The sequence below is a fragment of the Rhynchophorus ferrugineus genome, unplaced genomic scaffold (genome assembly GCF_030347505.1).
Source record: "Rhynchophorus ferrugineus isolate W39M unplaced genomic scaffold, kcgeb_rfMv2 rfM3, whole genome shotgun sequence".
Classification (NCBI taxonomy): Eukaryota; Metazoa; Arthropoda; class Insecta; order Coleoptera; family Curculionidae; genus Rhynchophorus; species Rhynchophorus ferrugineus.
In genome coordinates this window covers 50,029,464-50,050,943 of record NW_027472582.1, presented here as the reverse complement: position 1 = coordinate 50,050,943, position 21,480 = coordinate 50,029,464, and the positions used below count along the sequence as shown (strand labels likewise).

General features: G+C 33.4%; 1 protein-coding gene across 1 annotated transcript in view; it reads left to right on the top strand.

Moving 5' to 3' along the window:
• Efhc1.2 (EF-hand domain containing 1.2) overlaps window positions 1-21,480 on the top strand; it is a 39,426-nt gene that overhangs the window by 15,383 nt on the left and 2,563 nt on the right. Inside the window, exons 6-13 of the mRNA XM_076399285.1 lie at window positions 17-171; window positions 1,988-2,258; window positions 3,014-3,156; window positions 5,905-6,101; window positions 7,142-7,266; window positions 11,842-11,955; window positions 14,442-14,621; window positions 14,671-14,773. Coding sequence (XP_076255400.1) covers window positions 17-171; window positions 1,988-2,258; window positions 3,014-3,156; window positions 5,905-6,101; window positions 7,142-7,266; window positions 11,842-11,955; window positions 14,442-14,621; window positions 14,671-14,773 — 1,288 coding nt within the window. The remainder of the gene's footprint in view (window positions 1-16; window positions 172-1,987; window positions 2,259-3,013; window positions 3,157-5,904; window positions 6,102-7,141; window positions 7,267-11,841; window positions 11,956-14,441; window positions 14,622-14,670; window positions 14,774-21,480) is intronic.

Below are 21,480 nucleotides of genomic sequence, written 5' to 3'. Positions count from 1 at the left end.
TTGAACCGCGTTACAGGTATAAAGAGTTACCGCCTGTTGGTAGTAATTCAAACTATACGGTTTTGAACGTTCTGGGTTCCGCATTAAGTAACAGGCGCTATATTGTTGACCCTTTGGACTGTGGTAGAGAGAACATTGAATATTATGAAGAAAAGGATTTGACCATTGGTGGTAATTGATGCTTCGTTTTTATTTCAGTATTTATGTGTTTATAATTTTCTGTGGAAATTAGTTAAATAATTCATATAGCATAATCTGATTTGAATAATATTAATTTTTAGGTATAAACAATGTCAATATGTATAAAATTAATCTTTTATATGTAGCTGTTGTTTGGATGTAGGTCACTTATACCGCTTGAGATATTATTTCATATCATTTTACTTAAAAAAAAACATGATTTTATTAATTCAACATTTCATAGTTTAACCGAGTCGATCTGCTACACTGGAACATAATATGATGTAAAATGAACCAATATCAAATTTACTAAATTATTCACTCTAATAATTGAAAAATCTGGCAGTGGTTGACCTGACAGTACCCCGTTGCTATTCAACATACCTCTCCCAAGAAACTGATAAGATAATTATTAAATCCGTAAAATATGATTTGTTCTCCAGTTTTTGTAATATATTACACCGCCGTTCTACAACCCAAACTTCTGAAACCAAATTCAAGTCTAACTCGATTTATGAGGTAGCTACTACAATACAGTTTTTAATATGTTTACCCTTGATTTAATTTATATTTGTTTTAAACTCCTTAATTGTCATGAACCTCAGATATTTCTGCTTCCAAAAGGTACTGTTATAGTATAAATACATTATTTACTTCGGAATGCAACAAATATATTTAAAATAATAAAATCAACTATCAAGAGTCTCACTAATCTGACACTTTAATAGTCCGATACCCTCCGCAAAAGCAATAAGAGTGGAAATGAAAGACTTTTAAAAGGAATAAACAACCAACTATTGCTAAAGCATAAAGTAAATATACTATGGTAACAATTTCATTAAATATTTGATAACATAAACAGAAAAAAACCTCTAGAACTCCGAGGAAAATTTTTATTTAGGACTACAAGTTGTTGAACTACTATTAGTGTTACTTGATCTAGAACATTTTTAAAATAGGGCATTCAGAACCGTACTTCATCGTCCTATTTTTAAGTACGCGGTATTTTGTCTGTCTATAGAAGAGGGAGCAGTACTCTCGATATGCTGTAACCATGGAATGGGAACTTTTTCAACCCAATTGGTTTCAGTAAGAGAAAGTCTACAGTCGAAAACCAGCACTTGGGTTTATGTAAATTATTGTAGAGTTTCCAAAATTAAAATAATTTGACTATTATATTTGGCAGCTAGATGAAAGCTAAATGATGAAATTGTACTGAGACGAGTAGGGGACCTGTGAAACTCTAAACTACATGAATCTCCTAGCCAAAAAAAATACATCCACTTTGGCTTAAATATTTGGTTTCCCAACTATGAAACCCACCAACCCATTGTTCCAAGAAGAAGTTCTTACCACGAAAAGTGTAGTTTACTTCGCACACTAACCCCGGAGCTTAAAGGATTGACGAGTGTTTGGCTCGAAACCAAAATTGGTCGTTTTACATGATGTCGTTTTCAGAACGCAAAGAATTAGCTTCTCAATGATTATCTCATCTGTACTTACTTAACCTCAATGTATTAACCTACTGTAACTATCTGTAGTACAGTGTAGTAGTACTCTGTAAAGTACAGTAGTAACTGTACTTAACCTGTGTATTGATAAGATCGAATAGTAATAAACGTTTCAGTCTACGCAATTCACTGCCATCTAGAGTTTCACATCTCATACATAGAGAGATCATACATTATATCTCTCACATAGAGCCGATTGGCATATACATTTAGATTCAGTGACACTTTTTCGTCTAGACTGCTCTAATTTCTTCTAATTCTAATTTAAATTAAAATTTTTCTTCAATAATTTTCAGCTATTGTAAACTGTTATGGACGGAAATTGGTACTAATTGACTGCGACTCTTTCACGAAAGACTACTATGCCACAAAATACGGAATTAGCGAGTTCACCCCCATACCCTTACCGAGCACTAAACAAAAAATAGTTTATATACCAAAACCGAAGGACCGTGACCTGCCACCCTGGAATGGCTTTGGCACGTACGAAGACTCTGCCCAGAACTGTATCACCGTAGAACCGAAAGCGCCTCACAGAGACTTCAAAAAATTCCTCTTATACGATAGGTATTTCTTCAACAACTGTGGAATAATAGTCGTCTAAATAAACATGATGCTGACAAACGTTTTTACTACTTTTAATCATCAACACTTCTTAGAATATCTCTACATCAACTGTAGAGAAGGACTGTGAATTAATTTTGAGCGATATTGTGTAGATTCAAGTCTTTATTATAACTGATTGTGATTTTTAATATTTCTAAAAATATCATAGATTATCTATACTCTGGCAAATGTTAGTAAAAAAGTAATATTAATAACATATAATTAGTATGCAGCGATTTTTTTAACGATTTGGCAAGCACTACTCATTGTTATTGTTGATGTTTATACGAGTAAATAGACTGGTTCCTCTAACATATTTGGTTGATACAAAGTTTCACAAAATAGACGGGAAGATCGACTATAATATAGATTAACTAAGGTGATAATATTCCCGAAATAGGAAAGGGTGAGAGAGATGTCGTCATCCTGGTCTTGTGTATTCTCTGACTGCATGGTGCGTAGCGGTTATCAATCCACTGGATCCTTACTGGAGTCGCAGCAAGGATCCAGAATAAAATATGCCATCTATTGTAAATATCTCAGAATTAATTCACAGTCTTAATAATATATCAGCATAATATCACTAATATACTTCCCCTGAATTGTAGGTTTTTTTAATTAAATGCACCTTTAATATTTCCGCTTGAATTTAAATAAAGTATACGTGTATGTATCAATAATATATATTGTCATACCCAAAGTTTTACTACTTTTAGGAATGGTTTGGACTCGCATATACTAAGATTTGAAGCGAAAATGAAATCAAAGATTCCAGAAAACTGCTCACGTAACTTTGTTATCAGTTATTATCTGACAGACGATACTGTCTCCGTTTTTGAAGTCGCCAAAAGGAATTCAGGTATAATTGTTTTATATGGTTGTTTCTTATTTATTGTTAAAAGCATCTCTATGCATTTTATTAGTATCCACTACATATTTATTAGATTTAAAAATTATTTTGGCATATTATATTATCATGGCATGTATTATTAACAATCACAGAATAGACCCGTTATTGCTACAGGTCTGGATCATACATTAAAATATATATGAGGATTATGTCAATTATGTTATTATTTAAATAAAATGGGAAAATTTTATTTCGGAATTCTCTTCGAAATTGCTCGGAAATTATTTATAAACTTTAAATCTATATTTCCTATCGATATAATCTATATGTTATATACCACTAAAGCTACTAACCACCAAATATTATTATAAAAGATTGTTAAGAGAAACAAATTTTAACTAAATATCACACATCGCGAAATTATTATAAAAAAGAATTTTTTATGCTACATACTGTCGACGCGATAATTCGAGTGCTTTTTACTAAACTGTGCGATGTAAAAGAATACAGAATATAAAATATCTGAGTTCTAGGGAAATCAGCTACGTATTAGTCAGAGTCGTTTACATTTCTTATAAATGCTATAGATGTGTCATTTACTTAATAATCAATGGCTTATTAACGAACAAAGACGACGACTGTATTAAAAAGCATAGCCATGGGAAATGTATGTCAAAATAGACTATTTTGGGATAGAAGTATCAAAGAAATTAATGGAAATTAGCATATAAACTTTTAAATAATTTTTATAATGCTCCATAAGTGAGAGAAAAAATGTCTTACATCAAGGCAATTCATCAAGTTCCGAGTTAAGTGTAGTTTGCTCCACATCCACCTCATTTGCCAGTTTTAGGAACCGATGAAAAATAGTAACTAAAACACTTATTTTGAAAGAATACAAAAGATTACGTTTAAAATGAAACATATATTGTATATCAGATACTTATCGCTCAAAGTTAATAGTAAAAATGTATTTTTTTTAATAACACTAACCGGCTATTTTTTACCTATAATGACTTATTTTGATATTAGATATAAATTATCGCAATATCAAAAAACAAAACACATGAGTCAAATTATTTCCGTTTTTGACAAAGCAGTCAAAGTGCGAGAAAACCTTGATATTGCCTAAAAGAAAAGAAGACATCAATTACACATGCTCTAAGTTTGAACTAACTTTAGGCATTATTGCAGCTGGCATATACAATATGTTTCATAATTATTTGTTTTCCTTGTATCCAATGATATGTTGGTCACTGAAAGGCTGTGTATCGTAATGATCGAAAATCTCAAGATCGTAATAAACAAAAATAGCCAAACTAATGGTTTCAGAAAACCACTGTAGAAGCTGATTATTCTTTAAAAGTAACAGGTCAATTGAAAAGTCCCCGGCCTGGCACATAGAGGGCGGTATTAGAATTAAAACCATATGATTTTTAGTTATCCTAACGCTCAAAATATGCGTGTATAAATTTAACAGCTATCGGATCATTAGTTTGTGAATTATAGCATTTTGAAAAAAATGGATAAAAAGAATTTCGCGTTTTAATAAAATATTGTTTTTTAAAGGAAAAAAATACAGTTGAAGCAAAAACTTGGCTTGATGCCGAATTTCCAGATACTGCCCCAGGAAAATCAACCATCCAGGATTGATATGCTAAGTCCAGACGTGGTGAAATGAGCACCGAAAACGGTGAACGCAGTAAACGCCCAAAAAAGGTTGTTACCGACGAAAACATTAAAAAAATCCACAAAATGATTTTGAATGACCGTAAATTAAAATTGAATGAGATAGCAGACACTCTAAAGATATCAACTGAACGTGTACATCATATCATTCACAAATATTTGGGTATGAGAAAGCTCTGTGCAAAGTGCGTGCCGCGCGAGCTGACTTTTGACCAAAAACAACGACGAGTTAATTCGGACCAATGTTCGAAGATGATCAAGCATAATAAACCCGAGTTTTTGCGTCGATATGTGACAATGGATGAAACATGGCTCCATCATTTAACTCCGAAGTCCAATCGACAGTCATCCGAGTAGACTGCACACGATGAACCCGCTCCAAAGCGTGGGAAAACGCGACAGTCGGCTGGCAAGGTTATGGCGTCTGTATTTTGGGATGCGCATGAAATAATTTTCATTGACTATCTTGAAAAAGGAAGGACCATCAACAGCGATTATTACATAGCGTTATTGAAGAAAAAGAAAGTGCTAATTCACCAAGACAATGCATCGTATTACAAGTCAGTGAAAAGCATAGCAAAAATCCATGAATTAAGCTTCGAATTGCTTCGTCATCCACCGTATTCTCCTGGCTCCCAGCGACTATTTCTTGTTCTCAGATCTCAAAAGAATGCTCGCTGGAAAGAAATTTCCGTCGGATGAAGAGGTGAGACCTATTTTGAAGCAAAGGATATATCGTACTACAACAAAAATGGTATCGAAAAGTTGGAGGGTCGCTATAATCAGTGTATCACTCTTGAAGGGGATTATATTCAATAAAAGAAACTAATTTTGCCAAAAAAATGTGTTTTATTATAGTATGCCGCGGACTTTTCAATTGATCTATTATAACAAGTATGGTATTACTATTTTACAGAAAAACGTTTATGAATAAATTTAATAGTGCTATGCCAACCGATCATTAAAAGCAATTTATCCCAAATAACATTTAAGATCTGGTTGAAAATACTACTAATGAAAATAATTATTACTTCTTAATTTATAATAAAAAACATATTTATTTTCTAGGTTTTGCAACGTCAATGTTCACTAAAAGAGCCGAAGTCCAACTACCCGGTCAAAAAATATTCACCAGCAAGCCGCCCCTATGCTACACACCACAACACATGTTCGTTGGAGCTACCATAATTATAAACGGATTCACATTCATACTAACTAATGCCGATGAATACGCTCTTCGGTATATGGAATTAAACTGTGGTCAGGTAAAGATCTTCGTCACACCTCATAACATTTTATTACCATCAGGCCTATAAATTAATTTTAATGGATTTTTAATAGATGGTGTTGCTGTGTGATAGATGGTGTTAATAACATCGAGTACATTTGTCATCGACTTCATGTTGAAGCCTCACTAACAGACTTCACTTTTCAGTATCAACGAATCAATAAAACTTTTTAAAAAAAAAATTTCAGTACCTTGAAAGTGGCTCATTTTGTACGGTGTAAATAGCACTTGAATTTTCTTATTATTTTACTATTACTTCAATTTAAAGAAAAACATGGCTGAAGACCATCGATGCTTTTGGCAACTATGCTCCATTGATTTCAAAATGTGAATACTAGTTCGACGGAAGTGGTGATTTTGACACCGAACACGAAGAGCGTTCTGAACAGTAAAAAAATTTAAAACAGTAATTTAATTTTCATTTTTTTTCAATTTTTAATTTTTCCATTGATGGTTTGATTGAGTAATGCCTCTCAATCAAACCATCAATGGGAATCGCTACTGATGAGTTTGAGTCAATCACGGTGTGAAAATGGCCGGAATATGAGCAAAGACACAACTATGTTATTCTTCAGCATAACAACACTCGACCATATGTTGCAAAACCGGTGAAAATATACTTGGAAACATTAAAAAGAGGAAATGCTACTCCACCACATTCTCCAGATCTTCTTCCTTCTGATTACCACTTCTTCCGATACATGAGTCGTGACTTGTCTCGACATTTTGTCGTGACTGCCCTGACTTCTTATGAAGATAGCAAAAAATGGGTCAATTCGGGGATACCCCCAAACAATACATCGTTGTTTCGAAATGGAATGCATAAGTTGCCCTAAAGATGGAGGAAATCAGCGGCTGTATATTATACCTATTTTTCACAACAAAGCTTCAAATTTTAAAAAATCTTTGGAAACTAATTTATAGGGCTAATATAATATAAAAGCTTCTATTTATGAATTTGATATGCATATTTTACGTGAGAATAACTACTGACGAAAATATATTTTTTATGTTTAGTTCCCCAAAGCTAATTTAAAACACATAATGGAAAAAGTAAGAGAAAAATTGGGACCAATATATAAAGATTTTGTAGCAGAAAATATGCCCGTTGAAAGTTCGGTGATAACCTACGAAAGACTGAGGTAACGACCACCTGGTAACAAGATGTATGATAATTCCAATAACTATACAACAAGAAAAATATATTATTATACCAAGTTATAAACTGTTACAATTCGAACCAGGAATTAATTTTTATCATTATTCTCTTGAAATTCCATCTTTCTATCAACATGAAACAGCATTACCACAAAGAACCACAATTGTTTTATGGTTCTTGCCAATAATTTTCTCACAATAAGTGACAAAATAGTAATTTTAAGCGTGTATATGCAATAAATAAAACATTAAAAATGATGAGCAAACAGTTACTCATGAAACTACAAGGAAACAAATGATAGGTGCTATATGATTAGCCAGCTGGGCACATGCGCACTTAAATAAAACGAATATTTTAACTTAGTTTGGTTTGTCAAGAAGAACATTTAGTTTATATTGTCACTTAGGCTGTTTATCTTTGAAAATCAACTCATTTCAATACAATAACAATTATTAATTTTTAGTCAAATTAGTGAAAAACTTTCTTGATTGATTTAATTGTTCTGAAAATTGAATTCATCACAACACAATATAAAATCAAACTTATATCAATGTATATTTATTCTGTTACTTAACTTTGCCATTATACCATTATATCATATATCCTTATCAGACACACATTCTTATGTTTTTTAACACCCACTGGAACAATGATACTAATAACATAAATAACATTTTAGTTAACTGTTCTAATTTTCTAATCATACGGGTCAACCGTGCGCAATATTCAGTAAATTTCTTCCAAAATAAAAGCTTTAGTTGATTATAAAAACAACAACGTTTATTCTAATGTAATAAACTTTTGTCAGTAACAACAAAACATACAATATTTAATTCTAATAATTATTTTTATTTTTATTGAAACTGGGAATTCAGTAGAAAAATTTTATAAAGTGTACTCAATGGCAACAAAATGTAGGCTGGTTGGATACTTAAGAATCTACTACACATAGATCACAATAAATTGTGATCTCATTGTATTTTTGCATCGTGTCCGAATGTGAATTACTTTTGACGTACATAACTTAAAGGTAAATTGAGTATTTAAAATGTTACAAGGAACGCAATGTGAAATAATTTGTTATACCTGACTTATTTCTATTGTCCATTGGATCAGAAAACACCTATGATTGTTCATTGAATTTGTTTATATAAATTTCGATGTTCTGTTGTGTCTGTGGAGAACTTGATGACTGATATAGTGATATTGGCACTTGAGCAACATTCGAAATATTCGAAATCTGAAACTGTGTTTCTGCTAAATCAACTGATGTACACGCAATAAATTATTGCGCAATAGATTCAGTTTGATAGATTCCAGTCTCTTGACTTTCTACCGCATCTTGATTACGGTGAACAATATATACCCGGTAACTGAGGGTGAGGAGAAGTTTGCTTCTCTAAATAAGTTATTGTACAGTGGCTTTGAATGCTGAAGCTGTTACCTACATTAGCAACTTTTTTAAAGGCTCTTTAGAAACCGGTGATTAATAGATCTACCAGGATGCTGAACCATCCATTATTAGCTTAAATTACATACTAGTTTCTACCTCCTGAAAACCCAGGCCATCTCCATAAGAAGCTTTACACACTGCACGTCTCGCAACTCAAGATCGACACCGCAACAGTTCAGAAAGGTGCGGTGATACCAAACCTACTATCTTCTCTGATATGCCCTTCTAGCAGACACATCTCCATCAAATGCTTATTTTACAAAATGTTAATTCGGTCCGTACTGCTCCACGGATCTAAAGTCTAATTCAAGTTTATTGTACCCAACCAGGTGAAACGTCTTCAAGTTTTCCAAAATAAGCTCCTTAGGAGAATCTTAAACGCTCCATGGTTTGTCAGAAATAATCAAATTCACAGGGAACTGACACTCCAGAAATCAAACATTTCATATTTCAATCCTTCCACAAACAACAACTCAGCTCAAGTTCTTCCGAAAACGCGCTTGTTCCCGAGCTGGTCGATATGCTGGGAACTTAACATCGCGTCAGCGCTAACCTGACCCTTTTCCAGGCTGAAACGACCTCATCTGTCTCTGCAATCATAACTTTTGCCCCCATGCAACAGCATCCAGTCCTGTGTTAACTCAAGTTGGCGAATCTATAGTTAGTTAGTTTCATTATCTATTTTTTTTCACCGGGTCCTCTTGCCCAATTACGGCTGCCCGATTGGTGGGTGCCATATCCCCAAATTTAATGCAATAGCAGTAGCGACCCACAGTGGTCAACTATGAGGCGGTGTCGGTTTAGTGTATTGGTAAGCCCAGAAGCAGTCTCACATAACCGGGTCCAAGTTGTCACTCTAGGACAAGACTCTAACAACTCCGACCATGTATGCGTCATGCCTGGTTTTAGGCCAGAAAAATAATACTTCTTAGATTACAATCCCAAGGTTGTTATTTGCGACTGCAACAATATCTGCAGTTGTTCGTTTCGAACATCCTTTTTCAATAAGTGCCTTGACTTACATTAGACCAAATATGTACATTTTCATAAAATAGTGATGAGTTTCTCTTGTTCCCGGTCATTTTATTTACTCATTTAAACTTATTGTCATGCCTTTACCATGTAAGTGAGATTTAATTAAATAAATAATAAAACTCTACAAAAACAATGTTGTGGCATAAGTATTGGATATATGGTTAGTGGTCAAGTGCGAACTAAATACGACAGGTTTCTAGTAGTTATCAAATGTGTAATTCTTAAGATGTTCACTACATACGGTTACCCCACATGATTCTACTAATAAAATATAAATTTCTTATTGTTTTAAGTGGCATGTACTCATAAAACTACATTTGTAGTTTCAGTCTCAGTATTATTTTTAAATATCTCTTTCATTAACTATAAAAACTTGTATTTTGATTTTTGTATTAGAATTTCATCAAATTATGACATTCTAATCATGATTATATTAATTAATAAGCAAGTCAACACACAACCATATAATTACCAAGTAATAAACATAACCATATTTATGTTATCGCATATACAAATTTGCCAATCCAATCATACCAATCATATGCTATATTTGTTTGTTTTCTTGTAATCTGTCACTTGTGTTATGTCACAGTGTTGAAAAAGAGTGGTCAAACTTATATCCGCAAGCCACATCGTGACTTTTTTCAAATGGTCCGCACGAGCAAGTCAGAAAATACACATTACAAAATACAGTCAGGTAGTTATCTAAAAAACACTTCTTACACAGATCCTGATGGGCACGAACTTTTATTGTATTTGTATTATATTTTTATATTTGGATAGCGTTCAAGGATACTTTTTGCTTTTATCGTTTAAGCTGAGGAAGTTGATTCTATTTTTGATATATCTGATTGATCATTATCCCTGTTCGTAAAAATAATAAAATCGTCATCTTCTTTACCACTAATAATCATCCTGTTAGTCTCAAGCAACTGTTAAGATGCTTTCCGGCAACCAACGCATTTTGCAAACAGGATGGTAGCATCATACCAATATGACTCTACTTCTTTCAGGTGACAGTTTTGAAAAACATATCAAAACTTATTTCTAAGCCCTCTTTTAGTTATGATACAATAACAGTAAAATTTCTGAAATTGTAATCTGATTCTTACGGACATTAAATTAAGCAGAAGCTTACGAGAGTTGCAATTGCTGTCCTGAATATAATCTAAAAATAAAGTTTCAATGATTCAATGAATTCTTCCAAGTACTCCGGTTATAATGTCTGAAAAAGTGTTAGTCCTGCCCAACTTATCAAATACGTTATTTAATTTTCATTTACTTGTCATAAGCTCTTCTATAGAATGGTAAAAATATGGAAGTATCTTGTGGGGCAAAAACCAAATACCAACAAAAAAAAACAAAACAGATCACACCAAACCAAACCAAATAACTGATGCCCAAGACAATCTTTTATAACTTCATCCGTTTTGAAATGGATGACAAAATGTATATTCAGACGAATGATAAAATAAGGTTCAAATTAAGTTATAATTTTTAAAAGTTATAAATACTAACTACAAAATACCTTAGAGTCAGATAGTTACAAATTTGACAACTAATATAAAAATAATATTACAACTAATGCAATGTCAGAAATCTAATTAATTAAAGCAATTACGTACCTATATGTTTATTTAGATTTTGATTTAAGACATACATACAATTATAATTTCTTATTTGACATAAAATTTAAAATAACTAAAATAGTCGGTCAGTGGCTCGCCAAAATTTTCTTCGTTCGTTTAGCCTGAATGATAAAAAAACTGTGAGTTCTGACTGTCGTTAAGCCTCAGCACATTAAAACTACAGCCAATGGATGGAACTAGTAAAAATCAATTCCTTGTTCGAATATTATTAAAATTTTCCTACTGTTTAAAAAAAAATTTTAAATGTTAAAATGTTAAAATCATACCTACTGTTTCAAAAAAGTAATTCTTATAAATAATTCAATTAATAATAATAAACTACTATATTTAGCACCCAAGATATGATTCAAATGTTTTCAGTTTATATAGGTTCATTCTTGACAATTCTCATTAAATATAACGCATTTGCTTCACGTTCTAGAGATAAGTTGTGCCTAATAATGGGCGATGACTTTACCGAGCACGAAATGATTACGATAGCCCGAGGATTTTCCGCTGCTTGTTATAATGTTAAATACGATAGAGAAAAGATCAGGTCAGTAATGCCACTAAATTTTCAATAATTTTATGCAAATAATAGTATTATTATAAAAAAATAAAAAGAATTTATATTTTCTTTAGGGCAATGGCGGCTGATACATAAGCATGCAATAAAAAGAAATAATATTTTTATAATTCATGTAAAGTAATGCCAATGAAACGATAAAGTGAAAATGAAACATATGTGTCACAACTTGAGCGTTAAAAAAATCAAAACAAAAACAATGTTAAAGCTCAGTGTTAAATTTAAAAAGGCCGGCATGGTTGGCGCAATGGTAAAGGCGACAGGCCTCCTAATGTTGCGATAGTCGCGAGTCTGAATCCTTTTGGGGCATGGTCGTAAATTTATATTTGTGACTGTTTAATATTTGTGATTGTCCTAGGCAAGAGTGTAAAATCCGACAAGGAAAATGATCCCAGTCACACCAGTAACCAGGCTGGGTAAGACCGGATGTCTTCTGGGATGATTTCTAAGTTGGTCACTCGCCAGTCGGTAATTTTAATGCAGGGGACCGTGGTTCAGAGCCCACGTTAAGTAGTAGATCCAGTCCAGATAAACCCTGGTTGGTAAAAGGAGACTTTAAAATATACTTAAAAAATATATGTAAAAAAAATAAAAAGTGAATGGAGTATCAGAGTAGAGGGTCAGCACAACAAAACAGTAAATGTAAAATGCCATAAACAATTTAAAGGTCAGAAGGGAAACATATGGGCTAGGTAAAATAAGTTATAATAAATTGCTGTTTCAATAACAGTATTGAAATCTGTTATAAATATTAAATTTTAACAATCCATAAAAACAAATGCGAAGAAGAACACCGACCAAAAAACACCACTTATGGCTTTGGAACAAGAGATAAACTTTATACAATGACTGATCTTTATACAATTTTGAACAGTCTCAATACAAAGTACAACGTTCTCAAGTTCAACGAAGAACTTGTTGTTCTTCTTCCTTTTTCAACATACTAGGGATTGGCTAGGGATAGATTATCTAGTTAATAAAAACAATTCACTCCTTAGTAGATGAAATAGATTAAGAATAACTGCAGTAGGCTGGATAACTGTTAAAAGTAAAAAGAGAAAAGCTATTAAATCACCAAGATCTTCGCCAGGACAACCTAAAATTAAACAAAATAAAACACAGAAACAATACAAAAATATTACAGTCTAATGTCACTGACTTTGACTGAATTTAAGAAACCTTGAGATTTAATTATATAGCGTTCAAAACAACAGCTTTAAGTAATTAGTTAAGTTGCTACAAACTTCAATAGCACCCTTATGAATGTAAACAAAGCAGGGTCATCAAAGCTACGGCAATAGGCATTCCTTCAACAGCCAAAATTGAAAAAATAAAAGCAAAATTAAATAACAATGGGCATTATTTCAATTCAACCAAAAATAACACAAAATGAATTGATATTCTCAAAAGCCAGTACCTCTATTTATGCTACCATTTCAAGATAATACGGATTACAAGGATGTAAAGAGGGGCTATTTTTTATATTAAAAAAATTCTAAGAATCAAAAAATCGAACCGTGTAAAATATCTAAATTAATACTGTAATTTCAAAGATGCCAATTTCATGGGCATACACAGAAATTTGGCAAGAGAGAAGCAACGTGTATAAACTATTCAGGTAACCACTAAGGAGTGAAAAAAACGAAAGAAGCTGAGCTTATGTCAGTAGGTGCGTACGTAAGAACAGAAATGCGATCTGATTTAGGTTGAAAAGCAATGATATTAATATCCGTTCTTTTGTTGAACATGAAGACTCTCTCTGCTGACTGGTTACTACCAAAATAAGGTGAACACTTCATCGGTATGTTAATGGTCATTATTTCGGGCCCAATCATTGGTAAAGCAACAATCACCATCTGTCCGACATGGTGTCCAGTTTATATATTCCATGCTCCAATGGGAATCCTTTTTCTTGGCGACAGAACTTCAGTAAATGACTTTTGTCTATAGTCTACGTTTCACTAACACCCTGATTTCCTAATCCACAGATGTAATAGTATATATTTCTTACCCGGCTCTTTCACCAGTACCCTGGTCCTCCAACACTGCCCCGAATGCGGTGGCATTTGTTGTCCTTTTAGTAATAATATTTATACGCATGCTTATCCTACCTAACTTCCCCAGTTTATTAGTTCTAATCACTGCGGTAACGTAATGTACCATTTTCCTTTTACAATCTGGCTAGGGACCGTCCAAGGAATTAACCACAAAGGGATTCTAATTTAAGAATGCACAATAGTCCTGATTTATAAAAATAATCGTTTCATAAGTCGTTCTTTTTTTCGTTTTTTTAAAGCTGCAGATCACTGAAATTTTCATCAAAAACCGCCACTGCTTTAGATGTCTTTTTTTTTACTTCATGAAAAATATACAATTAGGTTCAAATACAAGTTCAAATACAAGTTCAAATACTCTAACCCGATATATTCAAATAATAATTTAATATAATGTTGTAGGGCTATCGCATTAACGGAACTTAAGAGATTTTTATGGGATGATCTGGACCGTCTTGAAGAGTACTTCTTGCAAAATGACCATTTAAAATCTGGCAAATTGACGAAAAAGGAGTGCTATACAATTTTAAAAGGATCGAGGTTACCGTTTGATAACGAACTACTCGAAAAGATTTTGGAGTTGTAAGTTATGTTAAGATGGTTGTTCGGCATATAAAATGTCTATTTTCAGAATGTCCAAGGACGAAGAATGCAAAATATGCTACAACGAGATTATACAGTTCCTTGACAGATCTATATGCACTCCAGCCGATTCTCTACCGATAAACATAAAGGTACATATATTACATATCATCTAGTAAAGGTTTTTTTTTTTTTTTTTTTTTTTTTTTTTTTTATAATTATATACATTGTTACTAGTCGTTGCCGACTAACCTACAATTTGTCCTTATAATAGCTTAAATCTAGGTATATATCTAATAGGACTCATCAGTCCTACATAGTCTCTAACATAATAATAATTGTTTTAACACTTTGAGTTTTTTCTAATGCTCCTCACTGCACTACACTACAACACACTACACAAGTTCAAATGGTTTGGTCCTTTTGAGTCTGCGTCCGGTTTTGGTGTTGTCCAAGAGTTGTAATACTTCGAAGTTAACATGAGAGTGAAGTCTCTCCTCATGTCTCTTTGCAATTCTTTTAATTTCTTGATTGACAGTCGGTATCTGAAGATCTCGATGTAAATAAATGGTCCGGTAATATCTGGGTGCACCTACGATGCTTCTTAGGACTTTGTTCTGGAAAACTTGTATTAGATTTATGTTGCTTTTTGCGGAACATCCCCATAATTGTATTCCGTATGTCCATATGGGTTTTAATATTTGTTTATATAGAAGTAATTTATTATGTATAGTTAATTGAGATTTTCTTCCAATTAGCCAATACATTTTTCTATATTTTAACTCAAGTTCTTTTCTTTTCTTTTTGACATGTTCCTTCCACCGTAGTTTTGCATCAAGTGTCATTCCGAGATACTTAGCATTATTGCTGTATGGTATGACAGTGTGGTTTATGGTCAATGGTGTAAGCGCGGCCTGTTTATAGGTGAATTGAACATGCACAGATTTGTTTTGGTTAATTTGTATTTTCCAGATTTGGGTCCATTTATTTATAGCGTCAGTAGCCTGTTGTAGGTTTCGGGTTGCTTCTTCGCTATTGTTTCCGACAGCAAGAATAGCAGTATCATCAGCAAATGTAGCCATTGTAATGTTTTCGATTTGTGGTATATCACATGTATAAAGTAGGTACAGAATTGGCCCCAGTACACTTCCTTGTGGTACACCTGCTTTAGCTTCTTTTATTGTAGAGTAAGCTTCCTCTTGTTTCACTCTAAACATTCTGGCTGTGATGTAAGATTTTAATAGTTCGGTGTGTTGCTTCGGTAATATTTTCTGTAGCTTATGGACGAGGCCTTTGTGCCATACCTTGTCGAAAGCTTGTGCTACATCTAAGAATACAGCTGAGCATACTTTATTATCTTCATAGGCTTTTTCAATAACATCTGTTATTCTATGCACTTGATCAATCGTTGAATGTTTGGTAATAAACCCAAACTGGTGTGTTGGTATTAGGTTTTTTCTCTCTATAATTGGTTTTAATCTTTTCAAGAGGAGCTTTTCAAATACCTTAGCTATCATCGGTAACAGTGAGATAGGTCGATAAGCTTTTATATCATTTGGTGATTTTCCAGGTTTTGGAACCATTATTATTTCAGCCATTTTCCAAACGTCTGGGACATATTTCAGTCGAAATGCTGCATTGATTAAGTTAGTGAGCTTTATAATACCCTTTCTTGGCAGATTGTGCAGCAATTGCCCTGTTATTAAATCATAGCCTGGTGATTTATTTGGCTTGATGTTAGTTTTAATAACGTTGGTGACTTCTTTCGGAGTTGTTAATTGAATTGTCGAATTTTCGCCGTCTATGTCCGGTAAAGTATGTTCAATTTCACTTTCGTTTGGTTTGAAAGTTTTCTCTAAATGGTCAGCGAATGCTTCTGCTTTCTCCAGGTTGCTGCGTGCCCAACTTCCATGCATGTTTCTTATCGGAGGACTATGTAGACAGGATCGTTTTAGGTATTTAGTGGCTTTCCAGAGCGAATAGTCTGTGTTCTTGTCGTCTGTTAAATTTCGTAGATAGTTATTTATGGAATTGTTTTTAATTTCCAAAATTTCCCTCTTCAACCTTTGTGTTATGTTGTTTAAGATATTCTTATTTTCAGGTGTTCTATTTTGCTGCCATTTTTTCCGTAGTTTTCGTTTTTCAGCTACCATTTCCTTGATTTCTTTCGGGTAATTTATTCCTTTGGTTGAAGTTTTAATTTCTGGAGTGTTATTCCAAGCAGCCTGTTGGATGTCTGCAACGAATTTTTCGGTTTCATAATTTAATTGGTCTTCTGTCTTAAGGGGAACATTTAGTTGAATTCGATTGTTTATTTCTTCAACAAATCCTTCCCAGTCTGTCCTCTTGTTGGTTAATGTTGGATTTTGTTGTTTTCTTATAATGTTTTCACTCAGCGTCAAAATCACAGGTGTGTGATCTGAACTTAAGTCAAAATTTTCTTCAACTTCCATGTAGTTAGTGGTTATGTTTCTAGCTATAAAGAAGTCTAACAGGTCTGGAGTTTTCTCTGGATCGGTAGGCCAATAAGTTGGTTTTCCTGTCGACATGTAACTGCACCCTAGCTCAGCAGCTGCTTTATGTAATTCATTACCTTTAGTTGTCGTCATTCTAGATCCCCATCTTGTATTTTTAGCATTGAAATCACCACCGATTATAAATTTTTCTCCTAGGTTGTTTAGAACATTCAAGTAATTTTCTTTTTTTTGGTTGTATCTTGGAGGGCTATATATGGAAGCTAATGTAACCCTGTATTTGCTAGATATAACAGTTACTGCCGTTACCTGATTTTCTGCTAAACTGAGTCCGGGTTCTTGATGATGGCATATATTATTTTTTATTATTATTGCACTTCCTCCTCTTGCTGTGTTAGCTGGATGAATGGTGTGGTAAAAGTAATATCCTCTAAATTTAATAAAGGATTCCTTTGTCAAATGGGTTTCAGATATTAAGCAAATATCTATTTTTTGCAATTCTAGGAATACTTGTAGGTCAGCGTGATGTTTCTGAATCCCATTAGCATTCCAAATTGCGATGCGGATGTCTTTACTTGCCATTTTTAGTTCTTGAGGCCACCGCCCTATTGTTTTCGAGTTTAAGTAATCTTTCAGAAAACGATTCAATAATCTTTTCCTGGTTGTCCAGCTTTGCTATAAGTTTCAATAGCAGTTCGTTGGTTGTAACGTCTTCTTTTTTTGTTTCTTTTTGAGCGGTTTGGTTTATGCTTTGAGCATAGGTCATTTCATCGTTGACTTCGTTGTACATTTTTGGTTGTTTATTTTGAGTCACTGTTTTTTGCTCTTTAGCCTGACTGATTTTATTTCTTCTCTCTTGGAATGTTTTCGCAACTACGCATCCTCTGTAGCTTGCTGGATGCGCTTCATTGCAATTCGCACATTTCGCTTTTGTTCCTTTGGGTTTTTTGCATTCTCCCGTGATGTGTTTTCCTGAGCATTTTACACACCTTGGTTCCCTTTTACAGAATTTTTGTGTGTGTCCATGTAATTGGCATCTCTTGCACTGTGGCACAAGATTTGCCTTTCTAAGAGGTTCTATTTTTACTTCGACTCCTAGAATTTGTTTAATTTCATAAATTGCTTTTATGTCCGTGTTATGTTGGAATGATAACATAAACAGTGGTAAAGGCTTCTTCTGGACAACTATTTCTCCATTGTTATTTTTATTTCGTTCTTTTTTCAGGATATTTGTGACGTCAGTACATTTAAGTCCATTTTTTATTAACTCTTCCACTATTTTAGTAGTTTTAGCTGTCGGTGGAAGCCCTCTTGCCATTACTTTAATGTCTCTGGTTTGCTTATCTTCATACGAGTGCCATTGTAATTTTAGGAATTCCAAGCACTCAGCAATTTTCGTAAAAGTTTTACGACATTCGGCGTTTAATTTGATTTGTCCATTGTTTAATGTTGTTGCTCTAAATAGTATATTATTTGTTTTCATTGTTTCATATAGCAAGTCAAAGTCTGTGACATTACTTACTATAATTGGAGGTGGTCTCGGCACTTTTATTTCTTTATTCAATTCTTGTGCTTTAATGGTTTTTGGTTGTTGTGGTGAAGCTTCAGGTGTATAGTTTGCTTTTCGTTTCTTATTTCTTTTAACTGTTATCCAGCCTACTTCTTTTTGCAATTCTTCCTCGTCTGTTTCATAGTTTACAGGCAATTTGTTTTCAGTGCACTGGTTCACTACGGGAATGCTAGTTGGATTGTATGTGTTTTGGTTTTTTATTAGGAGTTGTAGTGCATCTAATTGTTTTTGCATATTTGTTAGTGCAATTTCCAGATTCCGTCGGGCTGTTTTTTCGTTAATATACGCATTATAGAGAGCTTGCTCATTTTGCGTTCTCTTATGGTTTTCTTGACAAAAGATTTGATTCTGTTGTGCCAGATAAGCTTCACCTGACGTTGAGGATTGTGTTTCCATCTCATTTATTCTCTGGTTCTCTCTATTAATCATTTTTATTTAATGAATAGTTTAATTCACGTTTTTACAAAAATTTCAGTACCGGTATTTGTTTCAGAACCGTTATAACGCCGCATTTGTGGTACAGATGATGCACCTCCGACCCTTAACAGCCCCCAAAATTTTACCTTTGTTACTTTATTGCAGTGACCATCGTTTTAAACACATTTTCACTAAACATTTAACGCGCAGTTTTAACACTGTTATTGTCGTCACGGTTTTTACTTATTTTTTAAAATCGCATTTGTGGCACAGGTAGTACACTTTCAAATTTATTACACTGACCGTCGCTCCAAACACGTCTTTACTCTACGAAGGTCGAACGACAACTGATCTAGTAAAGGTAATATTAATTATTAACTAGTATTAGGTAATTTCATTAAATTTAATATAATTAATAATTATTAGAAGACTATCTTAATCTATAAAATGTCAATGTCAATGTCAATGAAATAAATACAAGCAATGCAACAGTTGATGGAAATGTGAAAAAACAATTGTTAAATTTGATGGTTAATAAAATAGCAATGGTTCATTTGGAATTATTATATTTGCTGTGGACGCTATTTAGAGAAAAATTAGACAGAACCATCTCTTTAAACTATTACAAACAGAAATTGATATAGCAACAGCAAGCAATGAATATTACAAAAAATATACAGGAATCAGTATATTTCGCTACTCCTAAGACTGAGACATTTCCAAAAAACAAGATACACACATCAAGTACAATTCGGGAAAAAATGCAGAAAAAAGAAAATGGCGAAAGGAATGAATAATGCTAAGAATTGAAGAGAATAAAAGAAAATTTAATAAAACAATAAAAGAGCTGAAAGAGTTGATTAAAAATGAACAAAACTAAGAAAAATTACTAGCTTCCTAAATTCACCATTTCAAATGGATTTACCACATAAAAAATTCACCGTGAAAAAAGCTCAACAAATAAGATGTCACCTCTTGCCGGCCTATAAGTTTATTACTGACCATCTCAAAGGTTTTTGAGAAACTGTACATAAAGAGGCACAAGTTTTTAATAGAAAATATAAAGATCATTCCAGAACACTAATTTGGGTTTCACAAAAAGCATGGAACAATTGATCAAATGCATAGACTTGTTAACAAAATAAATATGGACTTCAACGCCAAAAGATATTATTCAGCTGCGTTCCTAGACACATCTCAGGTTTTTGATAAAGTATAGCATACGGAATTACAGGTTAAATTAAAGAAACTTCTTTTTCATCCGGATTATCAGCTACTAAAATCTTACTTCATAGATTTTACATTTTACAGTAAAACAAGGCGATGAACATACCGAATTATATGAAATATATTCAGGAGTTCCGTAAGGTAGTATACAGGGTCCAGTACTATATCTTCTGTACACAGCTGACCTACCTACAACAAAAATAACCGCTGTGGCCACATACGCAGGCGACACGGCAGTCTTAGACTCTCATGAAGATCCAGCCATACCATCAATGAACCTACAAACACACTTTGTCAATATAAATGTAGCTGAAAAGATGGAATATAAAAGCCAACGAAATAAAATCCAGTCATATAACTTTTACACTGCTTAGAAGAACATGTGCACCAATCTATATCAATAATTGTCAGCTCGCACAAGCAGAGGATGCTAAATATCTTGGTATGCACCTAGATTGACGCCTAACTTGGAAGAACCACACCTCTCATAACGAAAACAAATTGGACGTAAACTCTACCAAATCTATTGGCATATAGGGCAAATCCAAGTTATCATTAGATAACAAAATATTATTGTATAAATCCATACTCAAGCCTATTTGGTCATATGGAATCCAACTATGGAAAACCGCTAGCAAGTCTAATATATCCATCATACAACGGTTCCAAAATAAAGTGTTGCCATTGTCGATGCTCCGTACTATGTTTCAAGTGAAGTAATACAATGTGATATTCCTCTAGAGCCAACAACGAGTATAATTGAACGTGTTTGTGTGAAGTACTTCAGGAGAGTATCAGTGCATCCCAATGTAATCGCTAAACAGCTAAATTCTTCAAAGTGACAGTGAAGTGCGTTGACTAAAATGTCTAACACCACCCGTTTTGATTATTGGACATATATAAACTTTAGAATATGCTTTAAAAAAATACTAATTAAAATAGTATTTTGTACAGAAGATCTGGAGATCAGATCAGGAGATCGCACTGGTCAAGGCGACAGGATAATCCTCCTACTTTTACGATAGTCGCGGATTCGAATTCTATTGGGGAATGGTTGTAAATTTATGTTTGTGATTTTCCATAAGACAATAGCGCAAAATCCTAGGATGATCTCTGTGTTGGTTACTCACCAATCAGTAGGCTTAATGCCGAGAACCACACATCGCAGCAT